Here is a 19,522-nt window from a genome sequence, read left to right on the forward strand (position 1 = left end):
TTATACACAACAGATATGTTTCATCTGTTGTTGGTTGTGGTTTTTATTTCTTCATTCGGTGCAAGCGTTGTAGCCCCAAATCCCCTTTTTCACTCGATTGCCCTGCGATTGAAAGAATACAATCATGGAAAGTTCAGTTGATTATGCCCATAGTCACTCTAATGTATTGGACACCAAGGTTAAAATTACATTTCTTACAACATATCTTTTTGTAAAAAAAAAAATGATTTAATCTTTAATATATACATATTCACATATAAAAAGTTAACAAAATAATTGACAGTATTACTGTATACATAATATCACTTAGAAATATTTAAGACTTTATCTTGATTTCCTAACTTACTGCTATTACAGGCTTTATTGTGATCCACAATCTAACTATTTAATTTGTTTCCCCTTATGGGTCACGGTGGCTAAGTGGGCAAGATGCTGGCTCGCTAGCCTGGAGGTCGGGTGTTTGATCCCTGCATTGGCCGAGAAAGTTCATCCAGATTTTCCGCCGTGCTTCCCCCTTGTCAGTGATGCAGGCAGGAGGGCCTGACAGGGACAACTGTCTAGTCGTTCAGATGGGACGAAAAAAACGAGGTCCCATGTACACATGGGCATGAACGTAAAGGATCCCTTGACAGTTTGAAATCGATATAAGAGTAGGCCATAGTGCAGTTGTCTGGGCAAAATTTCCCTCATTGCAGACTGTATGGTGTATGACCGTCTTCATTAGCCCAGATCGGAACAGAACAGTATAACGTTAAACTTCATTTGTTTAACCTTGTTAGTGGTGTAGGGTCTTGTCTCTAGTAGACTGTGGGGTGCATGTAAAAGTACACTTCACAGATGGAATTTGAATTAAGAGTAAGCCATAGGACCACTTTCCGGGCAAAATGTACCTCATAGCACACTGCTCGTCTTCATTAGCCGAGTTGGTGCAGAAAAGTAGAAAGTTAATTAAGCCTCATTTCATTTAAATAATTTACACATTCTAATTTCTATAGCACATCAAAGATTCATTCAGGCTACAAAAGACCCCTTTTAAGGGAATTCTACACAAGATTGTTCTTCAAATTATAAGCAGTTTTAAATCCAGATTTTTGAAACCGGGTTTAACGTCCTACTATTCTACTCCGACTGGGATAATGAAAACGGCCATACAGTGTGCTATGAGGGAAATTTTGTCCAGACAGCGGCGCTACAGCCTACTCTTATATCAAATTACAACTGCCAAAGGTTCTTTACGTCCATGCCAATGTGAAAGAAATATCTGTAATACCATTATTAGATCAACAATAAAACAATTATTTACCAGTTCGATAAGGATACGCAATGAACCCATCTTGTCATAATTATAACATAACACTTGTATTCATTAGCCTAAACAGAACAATATCACTGTTTCTATTTCTCTGATCTCTTCCTAAAGTGATGAACACATTAGCTGAATCATTTGACCGAATCAATCGGCGTCGAATTTTATTCGGCCGAATCAATCGACGCCGAATTATATTCGGCTTAATCAACCATCACCAAATTTTATTCGATTCGGCCGAATCAAGGGGTGCCAAATTTTATTCGGCTGAATCGATCAGCACCAAATTTTATTCGATTCGGTCGAATCAAGTGGTGCCAAATTTTATTTGGCCGAATCAATCGGCGTCAAATTTTATGCTGCCGAATGGGTGGACACACTAGGTGAATCCTTCGCCTGATTCACTAGTCGATCGCATCACCTTTCACGTCACATGATTAAAACTGGCGGCAACCATTTCTTCAAACAATCACATAACTTCTCGACATGAGTGAATGATGAGTGGTGATTGGCTAATGAATTCTACATTCGGACAAATGCATCAGTGTAGCAGACACACTAAGCGAATATAATTCGGCCGAATATACCGGTACATGTATGTTTGATTCAGGCGAATCATTCGGCCAAATGATAGTGGACACACTACGTAAATTTCGCTGCAGATTAATTCAGCCAAATCATTCGGCTAGTGTGTCCAGTCCACCGGTTAACCTAAATTTCAAAATCGTTTCATAAACAATTGGAAAGAGTGTCCTAAATAAGGTCTAAAGGAATATCCACTTATGTGTGTTCACTCCTTAATTAAACTTAATATAAGGTCAATTAATAATTATTCTGAGACAAAGACCATGTAATATTGTTTTTTAAGCACAATCAAACTATCTCAAGAGTATTCCACTTCAGAGTCCACTTCAAGAGTAATTTTATGTCAACACTGAAATGCTGCCTATATAAGTAGAGATAATAATTATGGCACTTGTACTATCAACTAACAGCTGATTGTTCATTGGCTAATTGTTGTTTTAAATTAATCTCTTGTTGATGTATACTATCTTGGTCTAATTCTTCATGACTCGGATGCCATAACTTGTGTATAATACGTTCTATCGTTGGTGCATACACGGAATGAGACGGAATGGTATTTCTATTCAACTGGAAAATAAAAGACAATAATACAATTTTTTTTTTAAGATTTTAAAGTACAATAAATAATCAGAATTTTAAATCAGATTTGTAGATAATAACCATGGGGTAAGAGCAACCACTAATAACAGACCTTGACCTGTTATAACCCCATCAGACCGGGGTGGTGTCCTTACTGCGCTGCTACAGAAAATGGTCTCAGAGTGTGTCAAGATCGCCATGAAGTGTGGTAAAAGTGTGGTGGAAATGCGAGATATTCTACTGTGGTCTCCATGGTCACAAACGATTGCCGAGTCACAGCGTTTTTTGTTTTGAGCATGTTCAAAACAAACGCCAAGGTTTTGTGATCTGACCTTGAAAGCTGTGAGAACGTAGCTTTTGTCAAGTTTGTAATTTTTTGGGACATTTTGTGAAGACCTTGTGCATTTACTGGTCGCCGTACATGTTCGCAGCAGCGCAGTAAGGACGCCATCCCGGTCTGACGGGGGCATTACCCATTATTACATTTGCTTTGGTTTCAGCTGTGTTTGTAAAGTTTGTAATTTTTTGGGACATTTTGTGAAGACCTTGTGCATTTACTGGTCACCGTACACGTTCGCAGCAGCGCAGTAAGGACGCCATCCCGGCCTGACGGGGGCATTACCCATTGTTACATTTGCTTTGGTTTCAGCTGTGTTTTTGCTTCAACCTCTGTTGAGATTGAGCATTATGTGGCTTGTATTGATAAAATATGTTACTAAACTTTCCTTCACGTCGATAAATTCCCAATCCCAACATCTACCTTTATAACAAACTCAGAAATGACAATTTTATTCAAAATCAAAATTGTGAACTTACTTGCAAGGCATCTAGTAAGTCATACAGAGTAACATGCCCCTTATCACTAGGTGGGTTTGTAATGGCTGATAATTGTTGAGTTGCCCCAGCTTCACCGATATCTAACGGAGGTTTTAAACATGGTATCTGATTTCCTGCAGTAGATAATTTCGTAGTTTCTCTGAAATAAAAACAAAAGATTAAATTATCATCTTAGAATATCTTGTTTAGTTGCAAGGTAAACAGACAAATCTGGGACAATTATCAGCATTTTCAGCTTTCCATATAAGTGATGAATCATGACTATCCCAATGTGTACAAGTCTGTCATGTCTATAAGACAACTCGACCACCATGCCATGTTAGAAACAAAGCAAAACAGTCCATAAACTAGACTCTTTCTGTAACTCCCCCTGATGTTGAATCTGAATCTTGAGATTTGTATATTACCAATTTACCCGATTTTAAAAATTACCAATTTACCCGATTTTAAAATTACCAATTTACCTGATTGTAAAATTACCAATTTACCAGATTTTAAAATTACCAATTTATCAGAATGTAAAATTACCAATTTACCAGATTGTATAATTACTAATTTTCAGAATGTAAAATTACCAATTTACCAGATTTAAAATTACCAATTTACCTGATTGTAAAATTACTAATTTACCAGATTGTAATATTACTAATTTACCAGATTTTAAAAATAACAAATTTACCAGTTTTTAAAATTACCAGTTTACCAGATTGTAAAATTACCTGGTTGCAATATTACCAGAGAACTTTGGTATGAAACAACAAACAAAATACTTACTGATCCATACTATAATCATGTAGAAGGTTACTATGTCTTAAATATGGATTTATAATATCACTACCCATAGCAAACTTAAACTTATTCTCTCTCAGTTTATACCCACTCCGTCTTGATAAAACACAACTTAAAATATTTTTCAATTCAGTCTGAAAAAAAAAAAGATGAATTTCAACATTCAGTGGCAAGTAACAAAAAAATAAACCTCCTCAGATGTTATATACAGAGAGAGAGAGAGAGAGAGAGGTGGTGTTTAACATCCACTCGACACAAACTAGTTCATTTCGGGCCTAACATATGGTTTTAATTTTTATTTCAATAATTCGCTTGCGCGTAGGGGTCTTTAGCAGTGGGAGGAAACCGGAGGACCTGGAGAAAACCCACGAGTTTGGTGTCATATACAGGAAAGTGTTTTATACTCTATTCGGTACTATCTGTACAGATAAATATTGTTTAACAAACAAATCTAACGCCAAAAATCTACAAAATGTCCAAGACAAAAATATAGGCTGCCATGTGTCACATTTCCAAAATGAAATGGTGTTTAATATCCTACTGTTCTGCTCCATCTGAGCTAATGAAGACAGGTATGGTCATACAGTGTGCAATGAGGGAAATTTTGCCCAACAGCAGCGATGAGACCTACCCTGATTTTGAATTCCAACTACCAAGGGATCGTTTACATGCACGCCAATGTGTACAAGGGACCTAGTTTTTTTGTCCCATCCAAATGACTAGACAGCTGTCCATGTCAGGCCCTCCATCCTGCACCACTGATAAGGTGAGACCATGTCGGAAAATCCCGATGAACTTTCTCAATCAACACCGGGATCGAACCTGCAATCTTCAGACTAGTTAGCCAGCGTCTGTACCACTGACAAGGGGGGAACCACTGGATGAACTTTCTCGGTCTAATGCAGGGATCGAACACCCGACCTCCAGGCTAGCGAGCCAATGTCTTACCAGGTTAGCACACCAATGTCTAACCGGCCTAGCCACCGTGGCTCTCGCATGTGTTGAAGCTATTGTAATAATTTTTAATATCATACCTCAACAGCTTGTACTATAACTTTTACTGCTGTTTCATTTACTTCCTGTAATCCAGTTTCCCAGGCCGAGACTAACATACGGCCATGCACCATGGATTCATCAGGTAATAAACATTCTCTCGCCACAAAACCTTAATAAGATAAACATTGTATTTTCAATCAATGCATGACGTTTATAATTGATGACACCTTCAATCAGGGTTTTTCTTCAAAATTTTGACAGATTGATAATTTTTAAGGTATTTCGTTTTATATATTTTAAAGTTTTTTTTACAGAAAAAAAGTATAAATTTAATGGCATTTACTGTTATTTAATGTTATATTCTTTGAATTCTAATTTCATGGGCTTGCAAATGACTGAAAGGCTTTAAACATCACTGGAAAAGCTTCATAATTTTTTTAAATAATGCCAGTAATTATGTCAACATATTCTTTCCATAAGTGTAACACGAACCCAAATGTCAATATTACCTGCAACAGGTAAATTTCAACGTTAGTAATTTCCACCGTTCTACATGGCTAGTCGTAATTTTCCGTCTATAAACAATGTGTGACGTCATTTTAGTTCTTCTGCTCATAGAAATATAGACTAGAATATGAACAGAAGGACTAAAACGACGTCACAGATAGTTTATTGATGTAAAGTTACGACTACTCACGGAGAACGGCGGAATAGCAATACTAAATACTCTTGAGAATTCATTGAAAATGGGTTAAAGAAGATGACAATATAAAATAAACAGGTGTGTAATGAATACTTACTAAGTCTAAGTTCATCATCTGTAGATCTAATACTAGCTACTGGTATATAAGCTGTAGCATTCACAGGTGAAAATCTCTGCTGAAATTTCAAAAACACAAAAAATGTCTAATTTCTGTGGCACACTAGCTAAAAAAATCGAATAATTTTCTGACAATAGTTTTATCTGTATGATGTGATATAGTCACACCATAGTTGTTTATTTTACATGAAGTATGGCAATCGTTATGTTTGTGTGCGACAGAGACGTGTTTCAGCATTATCTTGTTTATGATGTTTTCAGATTTTTGTAGGGCCTGTTTATATTTTACATGAAGTACGACATGTTTTTGATTTATATAGTTTATGTTGGTTTCGGATTTCTGTAGGACGTTTCCCCTGTGACCATTTTAATAAGAATGGAATAGGGATTAACATCTCATCCACACAATACTTTGGTAATTTTAAGACTACCACTGTTAAATCTAACTTCTATGAATTGGTGCTGACACATTATATATCATTGAATCGATGTATTGTGATTCACCTTCTCACGATTCACATATTGAATAGTGAGATGCTGGATTGATGTATCGTGATGTATCGTGATTCTTTTTTTTATGTTTGTTTTGTCACTTCGGTAAGTAACCTGTCACTCTTAATTATTCACGCCACACATTATCCATAGGAACACAAACACCCTTAAATTGTTTTGGTCCTCATTTTGATCCACATCAATATCGTAATATAAAACAGTTATATTTCTTTGAAATCAGCATGACTAAAAATATCAATTATTCATTTATCCTGTTGTTTTCTTGGTAAATTTTGACCTGATATGAATCGTATCATAGCACATGAATCGCAATACGTATTGTATCGTGACTGCAGTGGAAATACCCAGCACTACTATGGACATGTGTTCAATGTCAGGTTGGACAATTTTCCCTGCAGAGCAACATTTTCGATTTCCACCAATCAAGGGTTCTTTTTCATGCAAGTCATATAGTGACAAGAAACAGGGAAAACCCAATAACTCAATAGAATAAACTTACTATGTAATCTCCTCTACCATCCGGTAATCTACGTTTTAACTTTCCTTTCTTTAATAATTTACTTCCTCCAGAATGAACTGGTTTTATGGTTGGATCTTTAGGAACTACAAAATACAATTATTCCATGTTATCCTAATAAATTAAGTGTGACAAATAATTTGGAATATAATCACAAGAGAGAGAAAGAGAGAGAGAGAGAGAGGGGGGGAGGTTAACGTCCACTCAACACAAACTAGGTCATTTCGGGACTAACACATGGTTCAATTTCATTTCAATAATTCGCTTGCGCATAGGCGTCTTTAGCAGTGGGAGGAAACTGGAGGACCCGGAGAAAACCCACAAGGTTGGGCAAGCTATATGAGTGTAATATATATTCAGGGATGTAAGTAAGCTCTCCAAGTTTTAAACAGTGATTTGTTATAAAATCTACATACAAAAATTAGTTAAATTGATGTTTTTATTTGAGTACTTACTGAGAGTAGAACCAAGCATCTGACATCGTGATAATATTGCTAACAAAAACTCATTGTGTAGATGAACTGAAATATAAAAAATAGGTTGCCACACAATGATATATATGAAATGAAGACGGGCATACACCATACAGTGTGCTATGAGGGACATTTTGCCCGGACAGTGGCACTATGGCCTAACTCTAATATTCCAACTATCAAGGGTTCTTCTATGTGCATGCCAATGTGTACACAGGACCTCGGTTTTTCGTGCCATCCTAATGACTAGACAGCTGACCTTGTCAGTCCCTCCGTCAGGCATCACTGACAAAGAGGAACCATGTCGAAAAATCCTGAACAATTATCTTTCTAGTCTCATCACAATCCAACAAAGTTTTAAAAAATCATGTTTAAAATCTCTAAAAAAAATGAAATGAAATGGGTTTTTTCTCCTATTATGGGCTAATGAAGACCGGAATGCGCCATACAGTGTGCTTTGAGGGAAATTTTGCCCAGACAGTGGCTCTATGGCCTACTCTTAAATCAAATTCTAACTGCCAAGGGATCTTTTACATGCACGCCAATGTATACACAGGACCTCACATCCGAACGACTAGACAGCTGTCCTTGTCAGGCCCTCTGTCCTGCACCACTGACAAGGGAAAACCACATCGAAAAATCCTGATGAACTTTCTCAACCAATGCTGGGATAAATCTCTAAACAGAGAGAGAGAGAGAGATGGGGTTTAACGTCCACTTGACACAAACTAGGTCATTTCGGGACTAACATATGGTTTAATTTTATTTACATAATTCGCTTGCGCGTAAGGGTCTTTAGCAGTGGGAGGAAACCGGAATCTCTAAACAGCATACAAGTACAAAAGTAAATAAATACATGTAAACCTGTACACAAATCGAAAACATAAAGGAATAGCAATTATGATTTATATTTGTCCATAAAATATATTCTGAAATCGCATATTTAATTACCTTCTTCTGACTTGAACAACTTTCTTGATTCTAAATCAAAATCTTCCTTAGATATCTGAAATATTGAATAAATTAGTGTTAATAAAATGTTATTCTTCTTCTCTGTATGGTTCACACTGGAAGTATGTCTTCAATATCCCTCTAGCATTGATTTTTAAATAACACCTAGGTTATTTAAGTACAGTTCCATAAACAAATAAAATGATGTTGGGTTTAAAATCCAAATTTTTTCTGCTTTGACTGGGCTAATGAAGATGGGCCTACGCCATGCAGTGAGATATGAGTGAAATTTTTCCCAGATGGTGCCTCTACGGCCTACTTTTATATCGAATTCCTACTGTCAAAGGATCTTTAACGTGCACGATAATGTGTACACTGGATCTTGTGTTTCCCATAAACAAATGAAATGAAATGAAATGGGGTTTAACGTCCTACTGTTCTGCTCCTAACCTGGGCTAATGAAGACGGGTATACGCCATACAGTGTGCTATGATAGAAATTTTGCCCAGACAGCGACACTACGGCTAAAACTTATATCGAATTCCAACTGCCAAGGGATCTTTTACGTGCACGCCAATGTGTACACGGGGCCTCGGTTTTTCGTCCCATCCGAACGACTAGACAGCTTTCCTTGTCAGCCCCTCCGTCCTGCATCACTGACAAGGGAGAACCACGCCGGAAAATCTGGATGAACTTTCTCGGCCAATGCAGGGATCGAACACCCGACCTCCAGGATAGCTTCCCATAAACAAGATAACATGTAAAAGTTACTAGCAGTATGGTATAATGGTATACAGAATTATCACTGTATGCACAAATTAATCACCCTTTCTATTGCACATATTATCATAGCATTCTTTGTTACTATATTACAGTCTTAAAACGGCAATACTATATGCCGGAAAACAACCAGAAAACACCATTTTATACTGAACACCGGAAAAACACTAAATACCGGAAAATACCCCAAATAGGTAACCCGGAGACTGGCACCCTAAATAGGTAACCGGGAGCCTAAACTACATTACATTGTCGAGGCAGCCCTTGTAGCCGCCAACCCACAACAGATGAGCAAACAGACAAACGACAATCACAAATATATAAATTCTAAAAACTCAACAGTCTATGAAACCAACCTTTTGTTTGAACCAATTTTTCAGATTTTGAAAATATCTGAAAAGAAAAAGACGCAATTGACTATGTATATTATTACATTATAATTATATTTGAAATATACAACATTGCATCAAATAAAGTTTAATTGTATCCACAGTTATCACAATAGATGTTCTAACAGACCAGTGCGCATTATATCATAAGGTCTGTCAATGAGTCAACTGGCATGGTTTCTACATGTATTCCCTGGTTGTACGTGACAAGGAGTAGTGTTGCCTCTCCAATCTTGTGGGTTTTCTCCAGTTTCCTCTCACTGCTAAAGAACCCTACACGCAAGCGAATTATTGAAATAAAGTTGAACCACATGTTAGTCCCTAAATGACCTAGTTTGTGTAAATCCACATACACTTGTGACTTGTCACAATGGACACCACATGCTTTTTGGGGCCACTTGAAGTTTATGGGGTTGGGATGGCCTAGTGTTGCGCTTCGATATCTAGCTGGCCGGTCCCTGGTGTGAGCTTATGTGGCTTGGGAGCGCCTTCTCAGTGCTGTACGTTTACTCCAGGCATACACCATGTGGTGTGGTATAAGGGAAATTTTGCCTGGAGAGATGTGCTATGGCCTACTCTTGTGTTAACTGACAAGGGCACTTTCTTGTGCATACTAACGTGTAGACAAGAGCTCGTTTTTTTGGGGTGTCCCATTCAAACAACTAGATACTGTTTTGTTTGTTCCTTGCTACAAGCATGGAACTTTCTCTCACAAAATGGGGAGTGAACAGATGACATCATTACTCACTGAGCCACCACAGCTTTGTGTATCAAGCAATCAGGAAGCAACCAGGAAGCAACCCAGTCTGAAGAGAGAAGGTGTTCGAGGGAAGAAACTATCCGAATCAGTTGACAACAAATTTCTGGTAACTAATATACAAATGATACGCAAATATATGAAATTAGAATGTTTCAGAACCTAATGGAAACTATTTTATAACTTGAATTTTTCATTTTGTTAAATGATATAAGAGACCCAATTTTGATTTATTGTCATTGACTATGAGTCAATTTCTGAAAACCATGAAACTGATAGCTGTCCCCTTTATTTTTGGTGAACAGTTGACTAAATTGAGAGCTCGGTGTGTAGGTTCATATTTTACATAGTAATTAATCTTACAATGATATAGTGTCGCCTAGGGCTTCCTCCAAATTCTTTCTGGCAACATTGAGATCTATGGGCGCAGCCATATTGTCCCGAGTGATACCGGAAGCTAACGGAAACTCACGAACTGTCTGAAAGATAAGCGCATTAGTACGTGGCAAAGGATTTCCCTACAAATTCACTCCCTCTGCAGGATACATTTATTGCTTAGTTCTCCTTTTCAATGCAGAAGAATTAATGTTGATTTATAAAATAATATGTTACACCAATTTAAAAGTTTTAAATTCTAAAACCACCTCTTGTTGCTGCATAAGTTACAGATATCAAGAGAAAAGTTTGTAGAGTTTGCAGAGGGAGGAAGGCCACTAAATACTGTATATCAACCTGAACTTCCGGTCAGAGTGGTTGACAAGTTTACGTGGCTGTAGTAGCCTGTAGAGAATACAGTTTTTCGGCAAAATGCCGAAGCAAAACGAATTAATGGACAAAGCCGAGGACGTCGTAGATCAGGTGATATATTTATTTGTCTTTCTATCAATTGTAGTGTTAATTTTTGTCGCCAAAACAAGCTGTTATAGTAAGAAACGCGTGACACTTGACCGGTTTATATTATGTGTCTGGTGATGCACTGGCATTTAATTGATACTTCAGTTCATAAAAACTGCATATAACAACACTAACTGACATCAATGTACAATATTTTATTGTCACTTGACTTAGATAATCTCTTCAGCAACTACTCTTTTCCTTTTATGTTTGTAGCATTTTAAGCAGAACTAAAAATTAAGCAGTGTAGATTTCATTTGCTACAGTAGTTACTAGTACGGTACATGTGTTCACATGGTTGTGTGGCTATGACAGAACTATAAATATATTTTACTGTAAAATATGTTGTTACCTAGTTTTAAGATAGAAAAATAAGATTTTACTTGATTTCTGGAAAAGTTATCAATGCACATCTAACTGTAGCTCCTTGAAAATGAGCTTTAACCTCCTTCTAATAACTAGGTTAAAGCAAACCATATGGTTTCATAAAAAATTTATTGTTGTTTAAAATAATAGTCTATTACCATATTTATCAATAGTACATTCTGATGAGTAAGAGTAATTACCAATATTAATCATTGAAATTAGAGTAATATTCATCCATAGCATATGGTAGCCTATTGTACCATTAAATTAGTAATTAGGGCAAATTTAATTACATTTGGATAATTTAAATTTTCTTGATGTCTGTCATTATAGCCTGTTTTGTTTGGGCCTGCATACATATACCACTCAGTACTATACTATACCCCATCCCAGATTAAATGGGGAGCCATGGTGATTGAGTGAGTAAGACATTGGCTCAGTAACCTGAAGATCCTGCGTTTGATCCCAGCGTTGGCCTAAAAAGTTCATCTGGATTTTCCGACGTGGTTCCACCTTGTCAGTCGTGCAGTAGCGAAGGCTTGGCAAGGGAAGGCGTATAGTGCACACATAAAAGAACCCATGACAGTTAGAATTCGATATAAGAGTACAGACCGTAGTGCCACTGTCCGGGCAAAAGTCCTATATGACATATGCTCATCTTCATTAGCCCAGTCTGATTAGGATGTTAAACCGCATTTCAATGGCTATGAAGTCGCTTTTACAGTTTCATTTGTTATCCAAAACTACATGTTCTGGTGTATTACCAATATACACAAATTTCTGTTGAATTAGGGCTCCCGTACCATTAATAAAGTTAGAACTGATCTGCTCATTGTGTTATTATTTTTTTCCAGGTTTTACGACACTCAAAACATATCCTGCCTCATGTTGCCCGCTTCTGTCTTATTTCAACATTTCTTGAAGATGGGATACGTATGTGGACACAATGGGGAGAACAGAGGGACTATATGAATGCTTCGTGGGGGTGTGGTTGGTTCTTGGCAAGTGTGTTCGTGTTCATTAATCTAATTGGACAACTAGGAGGCTGTGTTATGGTTTTGAGTCGACAAAAAGTTACCATAGCATGTGGAATTCTCTTTGCTATCATTGGCTTACAGGTTAGTAAATGTCTGGTTCTGTAGCTAATTTTTGTTTGATCCCTGCATTGGCCGACAAACTTCATCCAGATTTTCCGGCATGGTTCTTCCTTGTCAGTGATGCATGACGGAGGGCCTGACAAGGACAGCTGTCTAGTTGTTTGGATGGGACAAAAAACCGAGGCCGTGTACACATTGGCGTGCACATAAAATATCCCATGACAGTTGGAATTTGATACAAGAGTAGGCAGTAGTGCTGCTGTCCGGACAAAATTTCCCTCATAGCATAATGTATGGCGTATGCCCGTCCTCATTAGCCCAGTTCGGAGCGAAACAGTAGGACGTTAAACTCCCTTTCATTTCATTTCTGTAGCTACATGTAATTTGCATTCATTTGATGATAATGGCCTGTGTCTATATAAAAATATGATACGGGTAGTAAGAGCACCAGCATCACCCCTTAAAACATAACCACAGATAAGACACAGAAATATACACAGACATTGCAGGAAATAAATAACCATACTTATCTTTACTTTCATAGCACACCCTTCTGATATATTGCTTGATAAAAATACAGGGAAACTAAAATTCTTTTGGTTGAGTATACCAATCTCACAATATCAGCAGCCTCTTGAGATGGTCTACTTGAATGATCTTAATTTCAAAGTAAGGGGACGGAATCAAATACTTCTGTTTTACTCTAATTGACAACACTTAGAATTCATGCTTAATGACTCCAATGACTTGGATAGCTTAGATTGAGACATTTTATACACCAATCTGATTCAAACACAGATTCTATTTTGTTTTGTTTTTTTTTAGTTAAAAATTTCGTTTTACTTGTCTTTACTACACTAGGATTGTTATCATTGATGTGTTCTGGATGATGTGAGGGTTTAGCCAATGAAACGGTCTGTTACAGCGAGCTTTTGCCATGTGGTGCATGGAACTGTGGGTAATCCACTAGAAACATCAATGCTGATTGGTTGATTAAATGTCTGACGTCATAGGGTCAAAAGCCGCTCGTATGACCTCTGAAGTGACCTATCACTACAACCAGTCAAATCTTTATGTAGTGTAGGCCATCAAGAGTACAAAAAAACGAAACGAAAGATAGATCTGTATTTTAATCAGATTGTAGGATTGACCACCTGTCCAGCTGAATAAATATTGTTAAATTTAAATTTCTAGCTTGTTTATTTTGTGTTTTCAGACTATTGCTTACAGTATTCTGTGGGATATCAAGTTTTTATTAAGGTGAGTTATTGATATGATAAGCTTGTATTACAAGCTAAATAAAATATTTAAACAGGTGGTATTCTATATGGTGATCAGATGCAAGGCATTTACCACAGTTAGTTGAAGAGACAGAGCGAGAAATGGGGTTTAACGTCCACTCGACACGAACTAGATCATTTCGGGACTAACATTGTCAAGTACAACCTGGGAATTGAAACCACATCAGTTGGCTCAATGACAGATTCATCGCGCACTCTCTAACCCCCGGTTGTATGTGACAAGGAGTAGGTTCGCCTGTCCAACCTCGTTGGCTTTCTCCAGGTCCTCCTCTGGTTTCCTCCCACTCCTAAAGACCCCTGCGCGTAAGCAAATTATTGAAATAAAATTAAACTATATGTTAGTCCCGAAATGACCTAGTTTGTGTCATGGACTTTAAATCCCATTTTTTTCTCATGAATGCAATGGTTCACTCGTGTGTGTTCAATTTACCCTTGTATTTGAAAGATGGTGTAAGCGTGTCAAGATTCACAATATATCTGCTGGTAAACTTAGCTATATAAATATACGCACTCAGCCTTCACTAGTTCAGGGGGTTGGATGATTAAGTGGTCTAAAACACATGCTTAAGATCTAAGGACTTTTATTGAGTCTAGTGGCATGCTTTCTAACACCGGGGGTTGGATGGCTGAATGGTTAGTGTGTGCACGCTGTATCATAAAATCTGTCATTGAGTCAACTGCCGTGGTTTCGATTCCCCGGTTGTACGTGACAAGGAGTAGGGTCGCCTGTCCAACCTCGTTGGTTTTTTCTGGGTCTAACGGTTTCCTCCCACTGCTAAATAAAATTGAACCATAAGTTAGTCCCAAAATGACCTAGTTTGTGTGGAGTGGACGTTAAACCCCATCTCTCTCTCTCTCTCTCTCTCTCTCTCTTTCTATCACACACTGTATGTTACAAGGCTATGGGTGCCTTGTCCAACCTCGTGGGATTTCATTGGGTCCTCAGGGTTACTTTCACTGCTAAAGACCCCAATGTGCAACCAGATCATTCCAATAAAATTGTACCATATGTGTATCCCAATTAGGTCTAGTTTGTGTCAAGTGGAAGGTAAATCTGGTTTCTCTCACTCATTTGTTTGTTCACTAGAACATCAAGAAAAAATATTTATAGAATAATCAATAATCAATCCTTTTTTCGACATCTGGATTGGAAACATTGAGATGTGATTAGACTAGTGCTAAAATTCATCTGATATGTAATTAAAAGTTTTTCTATTGTTTTTAACACGACACAAATTACTGGAAGGATTTATTTTCAGCGACTTTTCGACGAGGGTTCTTTCCTCTTTATTCTCATCCAGTTACTAAATACCGCATAAACAATTCATTTTTGTGTTGTTTGTTACAGGAATTTGGCTCTCGCTGGTGGTGTGTTATTAATATTGGCTGAAGAAAGAGCAGAAGGAAAGAGTTTATTCGCTGGACTACCATCACTCGGAGAGAATAATCCTAAGCAGTATATGCAGCTCAGTGGTCGAATCCTTCTGGTTCTCATGTTCCTCACATTGTTAAGATTTGAATTTAATTTTATTCTGATAGTGCAGAATCTTGTAGGCACTATTCTAATTGTACTTATAGCTGTAGGCTTTAAAACAAAACTATCTGCGTTAATTCTAGTTACATGGCTCACTGGGCTCAATTTATATTTTAATGCTTGGTGGAGTATTCCTGATTACAAACCCATGCGAGATTTCTTGAAGTATGATTTCTTCCAGACGCTGTCGGTAATTGGAGGTTTGTTACTTGTCGTAGCCCATGGTCCCGGTGGTGTCAGCATGGATGAACACAAGAAAAAATGGTAATACTTGCTCTATTAGGAAATATTACCTTGGTTACCAGTAGATGGTTGCTATGATGCATTGACCTTTGTATGGTTAAATGTTTATTATTAATGATAATAATATGGCTGCCAACATTTGTGTTTGGATCATTAGTTTGTTTGAATGACTTTTTATAGAAAAATAAAAAATGAAAATTTAAAAAAAAACGTAACAGGAATAGGGTTATAGTTGATTGTATGTCGATTTTGTCAACAAACAATTCAATGAGTCAAGCACTTTCAGACTACGCATTTTAATGAAACCATAGCAACTCATTTTGTATTGACATGGAAACAGTAGTTGCCATAGCAACTGTAGCTGCTGGATTGGTATTGTGGAGAGAAATGAAGGTAGCTATTTAATAAGTTTTGTTTGGCAGCCAGTCGTTAAGTGATCTTTATTATTTAATTGTTAGACTCTTAAATTTCAAAACACATTGGGGGGAATTATTAAGCATTAACCTGAATAAGGTCTGATGCAGTTCATAGATGCAGGTCTGCTTCAATGAATCTGTTTAATAACTACTTCCATCCCTGTCCCGAACACAATTGAAAAGCGGTGTTGATTACTTTGTTAGAAATATGTACACATTAATAAATTTTTTATTGTGTTTATTTAAACATTCATTGTAATTGTTGACTGTTGTGAAAAAAAAAAATTGTTGTTGTAAATGGGCCTGAAGACGTCTGTATGTTAAATGGGGGGTTAATTTATTGTTTGAATATCGGGTGACAGTTATAGACAAATTTTCATCCCCTTTTCTCTGTATTTATTATTTTTGAAACAAATTGTTAAAGAAAATATTTAGATTGTCCTTCCTGACGAAATTCTCCCTTTTCTACGTAGACATTTTCTATAAGTTACGTAAATACAAGTTAAAAACTGTATTCAAATCGTCCTAACTGATGTAAACTTTGTTTTTCTTTGAACAGTCTGAATGATATAGTCACCATATTTCATTTCTTTGTTGTTCATAGAATATTATTGACAATAGTCAATTGATTATTTTAATTAAGTTACTTTACAAGGTGAAAACAGTAGAGTACAGTTGCTTGCCATATATAAGAAATAGTACCGGTTATTAAATATGCTATTGTATTTTCTTTATAAGTCTCTAGTATTTTATATTAAATACCAGTAATTGTAGAGCATTCTAAGAATACATGGTTATTTATTCTAAGATTTATGTTACATGTGTTTACAATGGTGGTGGTCAAGAGTAATTAATTACCACACAAAAAAAAAAATCTTGAGGCCAATTGTAGTTTGTCACAAAATATTATTTTCTCAGATACCTTTTAAAGCTAGATGCCAGCATCGTTGTTCATTTTCATCATTGTTCGTATGTTTTATGTCATATAAACATGTTAAAGTATGATAAAAAGAAAATAAATGATCTTCCAATATCCCCTCACTACCTTCTGTTTGTAACTTATATTATGTAGCTGGTTTATGTAATGAATTGACCGGTATGTTTGATTATTAGTTGGAGGTTTAACGACCATCAAATTTGACAAGCCTGTTGGTGCATGCTTCTCTAGGTAGTTGTAAGTGTGTGATAACAAGATGTTATTCTTTGATTACGTTTTAACTTCCAACAACAGATCAGATATTAATATTGTACAAACGTTAAAGTTTGTAAAGATACATGTAAATTAACCACCACATTCCTGTAAGATTTTAATAATCATTAAAATACAGATGTGACCCCATCCTTTGATGTTGGAGTATCGTTATTTGGATTAATGTACGGATAATTTGCCAGTCGCACATTATTTATACTAGATGAAATATCGGACTTATGTGACGATTTCATTGAAATGGATGTGCGAGATAATGTCTGTATTTTAAGTTGTTTTATGGTCCTGAGCAAGATATTGCATAATATATTGTTACAACACTCGGGCTAATGTCCTCGTGCAGTATCAATATATTACTTAATGCCTCGCTCTCTACCATTAAACCACACTTACTGAGTTTGTGGCCTTTAATTGACAAATATATACAGATATGTATATACATATTATTCTACTCTAAATCTTGTATATATACCTTTAAACAAGTTATTGACACTTTGATTTGTATGTTTCACTTCTTAAATCAACAATATTGATAATAGACAAGTACATTATTATCATTTCTTGTTAAATTATTATGTTAGAATTAGAATCAACAAATTGTTTTAAGTATCGAATAAGAGCGAAGGTGAATCGTGAATTATTTTACTGATGAAGCCACTGAGTATGGTGCTGGCTCACTAAACAGAAGATACTGGGTTCGATTCCAGCGTTGTCAAAGAAAGTTCTTCAGGACTTTCTGATTTGGTGTCACCTTGTCAGTGGTGCAGGATGATCTTGCAGGGAAAAAGTGTCAGGTCGTTTGGATGAGACCAAAATCCATTGTCCGACTGTGTTCTTGTGCATTTAAAAGAATCCTTGGAATTTGATGAACATTCAACGGAAACGCCTATGTCTGGGAAAACTTTTTCCTGCATGGCATATGCCCATCTTCATTAGCCTGTTTGGTGAACAAAAATTAGGACGATAAACCCCATTTCATATTACATTACTCATCTTATTAATTATCAATGTCATTAATGTTTAGGGGGGGGGGATGGCCGAATGGTTAGCACGCGCGCACTGTATCACAAGGCCTGTCATTGAGTCAACTGGCGTGGTTTTGAATTCCCGGTTGTACGTGACAAGGAGTAGGGTTGCCTGTCCAACCTCGTGGGGTTTCTCCAGGTCCTCCGGTTTCCTCCCACCGCTAAAGACCCCTACGAGCACGCGAATTATTGAAATAAAATTGAACCATGTGTTAGTCCCCAAATCTGTCGAGTGGACGTTAAACCCCATTTCTCTCTTTTTCTCGCATTAATGTTTATTTGGTTTTAATTAAAATTTAACAAGAAAAATTATCTAAACTTGGATTTAATTAAAATTACGATGTTCAGAAAAAAAAAGATGCAAGATAGTATTGATCCTAACAAACATATATTTATTAATGACTGGAATTTTCAAATGAACTACAAGAGACTGGAAATGGATTCTAGCAAACATAGCTTTATTGAAATGGATTCACCTTTTTGCTTTATTCCTTCATAGTTATATGGATTGCTGTAACTGCTAAAATGTAATATTTATATCAAGCAGTATGATAATTTATGGCATATATAGTACACCATAAAGATTCAGGCCTGTTTTTCATGTACCTGTTTTTGCCAGCGAAAAAGTCAGGCTAATGTAATGGGACCGTTTCCATGTAAATGGCGAAATAGGGCATGGAAATGCTTAAATGGAAAACAGGCTTAAATCTGATTCACCTGTTGATGGATTGTTACCTTTCCCTGAATGATTTCTCTAGTCTCATAATTTTAATATAAATACTTTATATGCGATATATTGTATGTGTAGCATTTTGTTTTTCGTTTTAAAAATCAAACACGTCAATAAAATGTCAAATACCCAAATATCAGTGATTTATGATTGATTGTTTGAAACATTAATTAATTCCCTGGCTGTACGTGTCCCACCTCGTGGATTTTGTCTGGTTTTCTCCCACGGCTAAAGACCCCTACGCGCAAGCGAATTATTGAAATAAAATTGAACCGAACCATGTGTTAGTCTCTCTATCTCTCTCTCTCTTGAAACATTATCTAGAATCGATGAAAGCTGGATATTGCGCGAAATGAAATGAAATGGTGTTTAACTAATAATTAACGACCCGCTCTGTGGTTGGAAATTAATATTTTT

The 19,522-nt window shown here is 36.6% G+C and overlaps 2 protein-coding genes across 2 annotated transcripts; one reads left to right on the forward strand and one right to left on the reverse strand.

Moving 5' to 3' along the window:
- Window positions 1-247: 247 nt before the first annotated feature.
- LOC126823357 (transcriptional adapter 1) lies at window positions 248-10,733 on the reverse strand. The gene is made up of 10 exons (XM_050552153.2): window positions 10,656-10,733; window positions 9,503-9,539; window positions 8,367-8,421; window positions 7,398-7,463; window positions 6,925-7,028; window positions 5,893-5,971; window positions 5,131-5,261; window positions 4,082-4,230; window positions 3,287-3,446; window positions 248-2,458 (listed from the first exon to the last, which is right to left on the reverse strand). The coding sequence occupies exons 1-10, from the start codon at window positions 10,724-10,726 to the stop codon at window positions 2,291-2,293; spliced, it is 1,020 nt and encodes a 339-aa protein (XP_050408110.1). The 5' UTR covers window positions 10,727-10,733; the 3' UTR covers window positions 248-2,290.
- Window positions 10,734-10,817: 84 nt separating this feature from the next.
- Window positions 10,818-19,241, forward strand: LOC126809764 (surfeit locus protein 4). The gene is made up of 4 exons (XM_050534530.2): window positions 10,818-11,150; window positions 12,407-12,670; window positions 13,866-13,909; window positions 15,299-19,241. Exons 1-4 carry the CDS (start codon window positions 11,100-11,102, stop codon window positions 15,750-15,752), a joined length of 813 nt encoding a protein of 270 aa, XP_050390487.1. The 5' UTR covers window positions 10,818-11,099; the 3' UTR covers window positions 15,753-19,241.
- Window positions 19,242-19,522: the final 281 nt, after the last annotated feature.

Source organism: Patella vulgata, chromosome 1 (assembly GCF_932274485.2).
Source record: "Patella vulgata chromosome 1, xgPatVulg1.2, whole genome shotgun sequence".
In the NCBI taxonomy this organism is placed as follows: domain Eukaryota; kingdom Metazoa; phylum Mollusca; class Gastropoda; family Patellidae; genus Patella; species Patella vulgata.